Genomic DNA, 11,151 nt, shown 5'->3' on the forward strand with positions numbered 1-11,151 from the left:
TTTTTCACATTGCATTTTTTATTAGTTTCTTTTTTTTCTGGTAGACAGTACACTTAGGAATTATACTGCACCAGGCATAAGAAGTAAGATTTCTACCGCAAGGACATTTTGTATTCAGAACCCAATATAAATATTTCTAGTCAGACATTTCCATGGCTACAGATATTTGGTTGCTTGATTTATATGCATAGAGAGAAACAGTTGTCATAACTGTAAAAAGCAGTACTTAACAAGTACATTTAAATGATTGGAACAGTTTTCCTTTAATATTACAATACTGCTTATTGGTTCGGAAACTAGGTCACCCTACATGATGTTCTGATTTCTCTCAAAGGCATCATGAGTACTCTTATTCGTTCATTCCTGCATTTTTTAGCCTTCTAGTTAAGTTAGGGACCATTAAATCAGAAATCATTTTAGCACTGTAATAAAAAAAGCTCTGTTAATAGTAGATTATATACCACAATGATTTTCAGACTTCTTTTTATAAAAAAGGTATCTGGAGGTTCTGAACAGGCACATGCATCCTCAGGGTAAGGGAACAAAACATAGAAGAATCTGCTAAAGCACAAAACTTCCTTCTGGTCCTCAGTGCCTTCAAATAAATATACAAATATTAAAAAAAAAAAATTCCACACTGTGATTTTAAAAAAATCATAATCAGTCTCTTCCATGTCCTGGAGAGTCAGTCGGCTTCCAGGGGTCTCTCTGGGGCTGGAGGTCAGTCGTCCGTCTTCCGGGCCAGCCTGCAGAAAGTCCAGTTGTGCTCCACTGTGTTCTCATTGGCCCGCTCACTCATGTGATGCACGCGGGTGTTGCGGATCGTGAAGCCTTGCTTCGTAATGTACTCCATCAGGTGCACCCGGAGAGAAACTTCCTGGTGATAATCACAGGGTCCGAAAGTAAAGGACACCTGGCAATCTCTGGTGTCCATCATGTGCTTATTCCACTTGGTAAAATAGTTTGAGATACCTTCTAGTAAGGAGTGGACCTTGGTGGTGATGGTTAGTTGGGTTATGATCACAGCTACTGGATTGGAGTACTTAGAAAGCTTCCGAGTGCTAGATAACTCCACGACTTCTTCAAAAGTATCCATGGGATACAAAGGTTTAGGGTCATTGAGACACTGAATCAAGGGCTCAATCTGATAAAAATCTGCTTCTTTCCGAAGCAGATCAAATTCCTTAAAATCCAGGGGCAAGGTCAACTCTGAAGTTCTTAAGAAGTTGAGGACGTATCGGAAAAGAGGTCCATCCCGATCAATGAAGTAATTGCCTTGAGGGTCTCGGGCGGTGGGGAAGTCCCCTCCAAACATGGCCCCGAGCATGGAGTCCGGGTAGCGTGTCAATGTGGTGAGAGACGTTGTGTACAAGTGTCCACCTACATTTAACGTGACTGGGTCAGTCATCTGCAATTTTTCAAAAAATGATCAGTCATCTGAAATGCTTTAATTCCTAACTGACAAATTAAGAAAATGGTGACAAACCAAGCAAAACTCTCCTTCTGGCCAGAAGGTATTTAGCCATCCTATATACAAAAGAGTGTTACTTTCAGCTATAAACCCACCCAGATGAAGGGATCCGACAGCTGCTTTCAATTGGAAAAAAGCAAAAATCCCACCTTTAAAGCCTTACACTAAGAAAGGAGGGCATGACTTTCAAAGCCATTTAATTTCAGGCCCAGTAGCCAGAGAGTTTTCAGGTCAGAATATATACTATGGGAAGAGAAAAACCTTCACTAAAGTTTTCTGATTTAAAAAAAGAAATCTTTGACCTAGAATTATCATGTATATAAATGTTGAATCACTGTGTTGTACACCTGAAACTAATGTAATACTGTGTGTCAACTACCCTTCAATAAAAAAAAAAAAAAAAGAATTGGGAGGGGTGGCGGGATTGGCTGGGAAGGGACACGAGGAAAGTTTCTGGGTCCTAATAGGAGTTTGGGTCATGCAGATGTATTTGTTGAAATTCATCTAAAATAAACTTAAGATTTGTGAAAAAAAAAAAAAAAGAAACCTTTGTTTTTCTTAATTCAACATAAAATAGAACAAAAAATGATTTGATACTACAAGACATCTACTTGCAATATTGCTTTCATTTTATCCCCCTCATAAAAGGGGAACAAACTGGGAAATTTATTTTAAAAATAAAAATTTGTGCAGAACTAATCTTCATAACTTTTTCATGAAAATAACAGTGCCAAATACTGAAACATAAAGTGTAATCAGTACAACCTCACTTACCCAAAGGCTAACAGCAGCTCTCAAATTTCAAAATCTGATAGTTATTCACTTATGTAACATTAATGTTGCAATCTGGCCTTTAATTTTGAAAAGCAAGCTTCCCTAAATACATACCTTCAATTTTAGGAATTACATTTAAGGAAAAAATACAGACAGACAGACTTTGGTGCTAGTTAAATAAAATACTTCTTACCAAAGGAAAAGAAAAATAGGAAAACACATGCACACACAAAAAAGTGTAAGTGGTACAAGGAGCACCTTCTGAGCCATTAACCTCCCGACCACCGATAGTGTCCTCTGTATGGTTCCCCACTAGACAGACCCTTTAATAGTCACTATTGTACAAAAGAAGACTTTAAGAGCAACATACTTTAAAGACCAAAAATCATGCTCTCAAGTGATTATAAACAGTTACTTAGACAGTCCATATTGATTGAGTTTGCTTACATAACACTCAAACAAAAGAAAAATACCCCCAAAATACATCTAATATAAATTAGGGGCAGGGGGCTATGCCAATTTAACATTTTCATTCTTAAAAGATGTAGCATACCTAAGAATACATAAGAGGGAGAAAGACACACACAAATAATTTGCCAGCCTGCAAGATGCATCTGCAAAAGCCTCTTACCATATAGCCCCAGTCTCCATTATCCATCTGCTCCAGCGCTGGTCTCGGGGAGCCCGGGTTCCAGGGAAAACTTGGGAAGGAGAAAAAGACATGTGATAGCACATATGACTATGAAAACAGGTAAGAAAGGTTCTTCCACCCAACAGAGCAGGCCAAGCACCAGAAAACTGCTCACAGTCGCTCTACTAAAGGTGGCTATGAGGCAAAGATCTGGGAAGAAAGCATTCCTCCAGGGCCTTCTGCGGGTCCTCTATCCTACCCATGTGTGCCTAAGAGACTGACCACCTTAACAGATGAATTTTCCCAAACTTAAAGGAGGTGGAAGAGACCAGTGAGGAAACCAATCATTCAGATTCTACTTATGTTCTCTGAAAATTCAATGTTTGGAATTTCTGTTAGAGTACACAGTGACTAACTCTACAACTTTCATGATACAAAACTATGATGATCCTTATCAAAAAAGTCACTTAAGAGAAAGGAAGAAAGAGAAAATTCTTCAACAGCATTTCAACTGTACAGACCAAACATCTCAGGAAGACATTAAAAGCCATAAACCCTCAAGACACCAGTATCACTTTGCAAGAGAAATTCATCAGAATGGTATTTCTTTTATAACATAAAAACACTAATGACACTTTCAATACCAATGCATTTTATTTTGTAGAATAATCAAAACGAATAGAAAACAATTTAAATGCCAAGTCATTCAAGCACAATTTGGGGCAAAAAGAACATTAAAAATCTGTTTTAGACAGCAGCAGACTCACAGACCCCAAGAAGGGACTAGCGGTTACCAAAGGGGAAGGGTGGGTGGGATGGGAGGGGAGGGAGGGAGAAGGTGATTGAGGGGCATTATGTTTAGTACACATGGTGTGGGGGGTCACAGGGAAGACAGTGTAGCACAGAGAAGACAAACAGTGAATCTGTGGCATCTTACTACACTGATGGACAGTGACTGCATTGGGGTGTGTGGGGGGACTTGATAATATGGGTGAATGTAGTAACCACGTTGTTTTTCATGTGAAACATTCATAAGAGTGTATATCAATAATACCTTACTAAAAAAAAAATCTGTTTTTAGAGTCTCTCAGAGGGCACTTAGGGAGAACCAGCCTGAGGACGTTAATACCCAGAAACTAATTATTCCAGTTTGCATTTAGTCTCACCTACAATTCCACAGCACTTAGACAGGTTTCCAACCACTGAACGGCCTTAGTCAGCCCCGCACACACATTATTCTCCAAAGCAAACTGCAGAGCAAATTCCAAAAGTACTGGCAAGAGATGGTGAGAAATGAGGACTTATTATCCAGGAAGAGCATTGTTTTTTTTATATGGTCCCTGAACAGATTCTCTTTGCCCACTTTTAGAGGAATCTGGCACACTATTCCCAGAACAGGCCCTGGCTACATTAGATCACAAAGGCTCTTTCTCAAAAAGGTCACTCAGGCATGTAGGGAACATTTGCATAGCACAGCATGGGTTGAAATTGGAGCCTGAAGCGTCTATTTCTCCACCTTGCAAATTCTTCAAAGCAAAACAAATTGAAATGTGGACCAGACACCGAGCAGTCAGTTTTTATTCTCCACACTCAGCAGTCGGATATAGACAGGCCACCACATGCTACAGGGTGAGAAATGGAACAAATGTCAAATTCAGGGCTGTTGTGACAACCTTTCATTCCTCCCACTCATCCCACCTAAACAGTATTTGAAATAAACAGAGCCAGAAACAGGCTTTACCAATTTGTATTATGAGCATCTCATTCAGTTACTGATAAAACAGATCAGTAACGGAGCAATTTAAGAGGCCAGTCATCCAAACGTTCTGATAATATGCTCCTTTTTAGCATCTTTGCATCACCAAAGCACTCATTCCTGACAGCCTCAAAAATAATTCAGTCAACCAACATTTCTTGCAGACCACCTGGGCAGGGGGAGAAGCCTGTTGTGCAACGTGGATACAGAGAAATAGGAAAGGTGCAATCCTTGCCCTCACAGAGCTTTCAATCTATGAAGAAAGGCTACAGGCCAACAGCTGCATAGAACAGAATTCAAAGGGGCTTTATAACACATGGACTAGCAGAGGCCTGAGGGAAGAGAGCAAGAGTAACCCCAATGGGAAAACGGAAGAGCTTGCTCAGCAGACCTCTGCAGGAACATTAGGACAACCTGAGAAGGGATTCTAGAATAAGCAACTTAAGTAAAAAGGGAGACTCTCCCCGCCCACAACATTCCTGATACAATGAACACTGCCTAAACTGCTGTCCCCATTTTACAGATGCAAAATAGAGAAACAGCAGATGTGACTTGCTCAAGACCCCACAGCGTGAAATTTAACTAAGAACTTAGGTTTTCTAACTCCTAGTCTAGATGTCTCCATAAACCTTGGGTAGGAATCAGAAGAGCAGAATCCAAGAAACAAGAAATTGAAAGAACTAACTTGAAACCTGCCCCAATAGCCACCTATTAACCCTCTACACCTGGCAGGGATTGAGTTACAAATTTGACAGCAACTCAATATCAGTGGCCAGTCAGAATGGGTTTGTGAAAATTCATGAGGCAAAACAGCAAGAATGTACTCACTAGTGTGACTGAAGGCTGCTGTCCTGTCTTCAGGGAAGTAAAGAACTCTAATCCATGAACATCTGACTTGGGTGAATGAGAAATGGGAGACTACAGACAGGGCCAAACCCCGACATCATCAGTGGCGCAGCTGTTAACACAAGGTCTGTGCACTAATAATTCTTTTTTCTTCTTTCTTGACTAAAACAAGGTAACTTCTTGAAAAATCATAAAAAGAACATCAGATGATGAGTCTGAATCTGTTCCACAGAAAAAGCCAAGGTTCTCTTCTGGTACAAAGATGTAATGAAATCTCAAGTTTAATAATTCAGGAAAGCAATTATGGGACTCTATATAAGCCCATGTTTCTTATAAAGCACCCAAAAGCACCCCTACATTTGTGTCTGAGACACATCAAAGTAAAAACAAGTTACTCTTAGTCACTTCCAATACCAATGACTAAACTCCCAAGAAATCAAGCTGTTCACGAAAAAGCTGTAAGGGAAAAAGATAATGTTGATGAGTTCAAAATTTATCGCTACTCCTTACTTCTAAACATCCTCTGTGGAGATGCTTAAATATAGCGAGAAGCAAACCAAAAAAAGGGAAGATTCCTGGTCACCCAATAGCCTCTGAATTGGTGACTGTTAGGAATGTCTCAGAGACAATGCGGATGAATGAAATAAACATAATCCAGAAGAATTTCCGGTAGCTTCCATCTCTTCTGCTAAATCATTTTCCAGAGCTGCTAACAATTAGAGAATGATTCATTTGCTTCTCATCTTCTCTGCCTTCTGGCACAGTCTCCGGCGGAAGGCTTAACGAGAAGTTAGATGACCACAGAGCAGGCAGCAGAAGGAAGATCTTGAATGGGCATCAAATGGACCTGTTTTACTTGATGAAGACAAAGAGGAATCTAGTATTCCAGAAAATCTGCCAGGAATGGAGATTATGAGGATAACAATGAAAAGAATTTTCCTTTGAAGTTAAATTTCCTTAAAGATCGTTTCAAACAACAGTAAATGCAACTAAGCACAAACAACTACAAGTTCAAAGAAAGTCTTCTGACCCTTGAGAATCAGTTCATCTGAAAAGATCTCATCTTTGACGCAAATAAAATTCTTGTGGAAACCGCTGACCATTCCTAAAGAATATAGAGTACTGAAAAAATTCACCTACTTTCAATGCTTCAAAGGTTAATTATGACTAACGGATAAATTCTGACATTAAAATGTTAGTAGTTAATTTAGTTAAGGAAAACATACTAAAGTGTTTATAAAAGCCTTAAAACAAAGTGCTAAGAATTTTCTAAAGCAGTAAATCTGAAAAATGCAAAATTCAACTAGTAACTCAGAGAGTAACCTAAGAATCCCTGAAAAGCCATTCCCCTCACAATGCAGAATTGCAATTACAAGCTTTGTGGTTATGATGAACTAATTAACACAAATACTGTGGGTTTATCATTTCTGATACAATCTAAAAGTAAGAATTCTCCAGGGTAAAGTCCTACTTCTCTAAAAACAATCTATACATTGCAATTCACACCTCCACACTTGAATAAATAATATAAACCTGTAACTGCTGCCTTCCCAAAGTTTTCAGGTAGCCCTTTTAAAATGCTTTTCTACTGAAATCTTTGTGTCTGGCATTCAGAATAGAAGATTCAATAAATTCCATCTATACATACCTTCAAAATGACCTTTGTACTGAACGTCTCTGTTCTTGAAATGTGGGAGTTTGAAAGTGAAATACTTTTTATAGAAGCTAGTTCAGCGACATCTAAAGGAGTCTTCTGGGCTAACATTCACATACAGGTTGGCAAAAAAGTAGCCAGGCACACAAGGACATTGTGATTATGATGTTGGGGTATCCTTAACCATAGCAAGGCAGAAATGGATTGTTTTTTCCTAACACTAATTCTTGTGTCTCTCTCTTCTCTCCATGCAGTCTAGAAGGAAGGCACTCCAGGGTGAAATGTGACCTTAATACTAAAGAGTGGTTATAAACAGTCGCAGAATCATAAAATTCCGCTTATCCTCAGTTCCCACAAGATAAAACGGGATTAATACCACTCCCCAAAAGCAATGATACCACTTAGGCACAACACAAAGGCAACTGGCCTATAACATCACACATCTGGAGTTCGGTTCTGAAGTCACAACTGGGCATGTGCAGAGGAAAGAGAACTGGTTACCAGTGAGGATTTGTATCCCAGTTCTGCTCCATTACTAATTATGAAACCCTGAGCAAATCACTCTTTATGCCCAGCTTCTCCTTTCAGAAAAGGGGGGGGGGGTAAGCGAGACAATGAATTTGTAAACTGGTAAGTATTAAAACAAATGTGAAAATATTAGTTTTTCAATAGCTAATATTGAAATTTGTTAGGCAATAGCGTAAACCAAATTTCTGCAGTAAATTGAGAAACTTGATAGTTTGAACGCAAGTCATTTTAAGCACTGGTATGAAGACAGGGGAAATATGGAAGAGAAGGCCTCTTAATTTGCTTCCCATCTCCCCAAACTCTCCTTTCCCCAGAGCTCCAGAAGAGAGAACTACAAGTGAAGGGGGAGCATTTGGCTTCTATAGAGACCACCAGACGTCGGAGCTCTTGGTCCCAGAAGGAACTTCCCTATTGCATGACTCAGGGTTATCTCCAAGGTAAAGCTGAATCCAAATAAATATGTGCAAACTGTTTCAAACTGACTCCAAAGAGGAAAATCCAAAACACACTGCAGGATTCACAGAAGGATTCACCCTAAGATTCCTTTATGTGGTAATGCTTTGGTTAAAATATGATTTATGAAAATTCATCTCACGCAAGCCTTAGGAATGGCATCTATGGCCGTCCTGACCACTCACTCCCTAATACCTAGGCATTCCACAAAATGAAGTATTAGTATGAACTGACAGTTCTCAACCGAAGAGCAAGTTCTCTGAAAGTATCAACCCTGCACGTAAAGAGATTTTCCTTCTCCTAGCTACATATTTGCCATTTGAAAACGTCTCAGTCTTGGGCTCAGGCCTGTGCTAAATGCTGTCCCCTGACTTCTTTCCTATCCTGGGATCGTTCGTGTACTTGCGCATTTGTGACAGCAAGAAAATGAATATGCCAAGGGGAAATGGCAAGCGACAGTTAGACTACCCCAAACATTCTTAGCCAAAACCAGGTCAGCCGGGTGTCTTTGCTACTCAAACCTCTTCTATCACAAAACTCCTAATATTGGGTTACCAACTTGTTTCAGAATTGGTATATTTGAACAGTAACATAACTTCAGCAGAATATCCACACAGGATCTCCGTTTCGTTTCTTCCGTTCCACCCCAGATACAGCCTCCACCACCGTCAGCCCAGCAGGTGCTGCAGGGGCTCCCCAGGACCACGGCCACTTATCACCTCTGACATCAAGCGTTAAAAATGCCTGGACACACAAATCTGAGCATAAAGAACTCAGCTGCAGTCAGTGTCTCCCTGGGGCAGAAAAACCCCCAAGACTGAGCTCAGAAGACCTGACTCTGGCTTTAAATTGGGGCAAACGGTGGCTAATTAGCGCCACCCGCAGCAACAATCATTTTGGAGCAAACCTCGAGGTGACCCGTCCGGGCCGTGCCTCGCGGTTGCCCGCGGGCGAGGTGCCCCCACCCCGAACCGGCCCTGGCGTGGGACCGGAGATGCTCCGGGCCCCGGCGGCGGGCACGCACCGAAGCCCCGACCCCGGGCCGCCGAAGGCGCACGGCCGCGCCAGGCGGGCCCCGGAGCCCTCGCCCAAGCCAGGCCACCCGGTCGCGGCAGTCCCGGGGAGCGCCGTCCCGGCTGCCCGCGCTCCCCTCGGCGCGGCCCCGCCACCGCCCGCGCTCCCCTCAGCCCGCTCCCGGGCCGCTCCGCGCGGGCTCCTCCCTGCGCCCGGCCCTTCGGAGCCCCGGGCCCCGGGCCCGCCCCCACTCACTGCGCTGTGGCGGCGGCGGCGGCGGCGGCCGGGCCGGGAGACGCCGGCGGCCAGGGGCGCGAGCGCGAGGGCGAGGATGAGCGAGCCCGCGCCAGCGGCGGCGGCAGCAGAGGGGACAACTGAGCCCGCGCCCGGAGTTGCGGCTCTAGTCGTCGGCGCGGGCGGCGCCTCCCCAGCAGAGGGGCGGTGCCGCGGGCGCGGGCGCCCCCTATCGTCGGCGGGGGCGGGAGGCCAGCAGGCCGGGCGGCGGAAAGGGCGGGGAGGAGCGCAGCCCCCGCCGGGGCCTGGAGCCCCGCCCCGGAGCCCCAGCCCCGCCCCGAAGCCCCGCCCCGAGCCCGCCCTCGGTTTGGGATCAGCCCCGCCCCGGGCAGGCTTCACTGCGTCCTCGGGCCTCGGTCCCCGCAGCTGTTTTCTCTTGTCATTTCAGGAACAGGTATGGGCCCCTGACCAGGTGCCAGGCCTGGGGGCCCAGAGCTCACCAGACAAAGGGGGCTTCCTAGTGGGAGGAGAAAACAGACAAGATCCAGGGAAACAGCCAATCGGCAAAATAATGACAAGTTTTGATCGTAAGTGTTGAGAGGTACATGATTAGAAGAATTAGATGGAGAATAAGGAGAGGCGGACTCTGCTTCAGACGCGCTGACCAAAGATCTGGACTCCGGGCCTGTGGCTACAGCACCTCCTGGCCCTGGCCTCCGTGGGGGAGGTAACCCTGCAATAAGGTCATCTGTGCTGCCTAGGGGGCAGGGTAAGGAAGGACCACCGGACCTGAAGGGTCAGAGTGGGCAGCCAGGTGGGGAGAAGAGCACAGCCGACTTCAGCAAAGAAAATGACCTGTGCAAAGGCTCTGGGGCCTGCAGGAGCTGGCCTTAGATGAGGCTGGCACCCATATTGCCTTTCTGTTGCCTGGAAGGAAGCCAGGGCTGCAGAGGGTGAGGAATTACCTAAAGTCTGAGGGTTAACTGGTTCTCAAGCTCCTTCCAAATGCCATTCTCTTCCTGGTAAGCCAGATCTCTGTCTCCTTCTGGGTGGGACTGTATTTGAGGATGTTTTTGCCATTTCCCCTTCTCCACCAGGAAAACCACTGGCCTGAGAAACTCAACTGCATTTCATATCTGCATGTGAGTGAGCTAGCTCTCAAGTTTAACTTTTATCTGCATGATCATTGCAGTCATATCTGATACTTGGTTTTTCTCTGAAAACTCAAATCAGTAGGTTTAATAAATTACATATGCTTCATCAACATAACTGAGTGCCACAATGTCATCTCCAAAAAGGGAAATGTGTGAAAATGAACTGTACACAAAATGGTATACAGGGTAGAGTCCTAATTTTATTTTTAAAAACATAAATATACAAGGCAAAACTTTTGAAGGAAATACACCAAATCATTGATCATAGGTCTCTAGGTAGGAGGATGGAAATGCTAGTGACTGATTACTTCTTAATGTTCTTCTGAATTTTCTATATTGTCTAGAATACATGGAAATGGAATTTATAATTTAAAAAACTATGAGTTTTGTTTTTTACAAAAGAAAGATGATAACCAAAATACCCCAACACTCAGATCTCCAGGATTTGGTACCACTGAAAATCCACAACTGCCCCAGCTTACTGGTGTCCTTGAAAGAGTCATTTCCCTTCAATGTCTGCAACTAAAACCTCAAAGGAATTAATTTCATCGGTAGTTTTCTCAGAACTATTCCTACAGATCTCAAAAGGTTTTTATTGCTATTGTAAGTTATATTTTAAAATTTACATTTCATAAT

At 43.3% G+C, this 11,151-nt stretch overlaps 1 protein-coding gene across 4 annotated transcripts; it reads right to left on the reverse strand.

The window, feature by feature from the left end:
• KCTD6 (potassium channel tetramerization domain containing 6) lies at nt 1-9,562 on the reverse strand. Of its 4 annotated transcripts, none has more exons than XM_036878590.2 (3): nt 9,383-9,562; nt 2,877-2,946; nt 1-1,408 (listed from the first exon to the last, which is right to left on the reverse strand). In XM_036878590.2, exons 2-3 carry the CDS (start codon nt 2,901-2,903, stop codon nt 722-724), a joined length of 714 nt encoding a protein of 237 aa, XP_036734485.1. In that variant the 5' UTR covers nt 2,904-2,946; nt 9,383-9,562; the 3' UTR covers nt 1-721. The 4 variants fall into 4 exon arrangements, with proteins under 4 accessions (XP_036734485.1, XP_036734480.1, XP_057364187.1 ...); XM_036878585.2 differs by lacking the exon at nt 9,383-9,562 and adding an exon at nt 5,461-5,593; XM_057508204.1 differs by lacking the exon at nt 9,383-9,562 and adding an exon at nt 5,461-5,559 and having other exon boundaries at nt 2,877-4,498.
• Between the last annotated feature and the right edge of the window lie 1,589 nt (nt 9,563-11,151).

The sequence above is a fragment of the Manis pentadactyla genome, chromosome 1 (genome assembly GCF_030020395.1).
Source record: "Manis pentadactyla isolate mManPen7 chromosome 1, mManPen7.hap1, whole genome shotgun sequence".
Lineage (NCBI taxonomy): Eukaryota > Metazoa > Chordata > Mammalia > Pholidota > Manidae > Manis > Manis pentadactyla.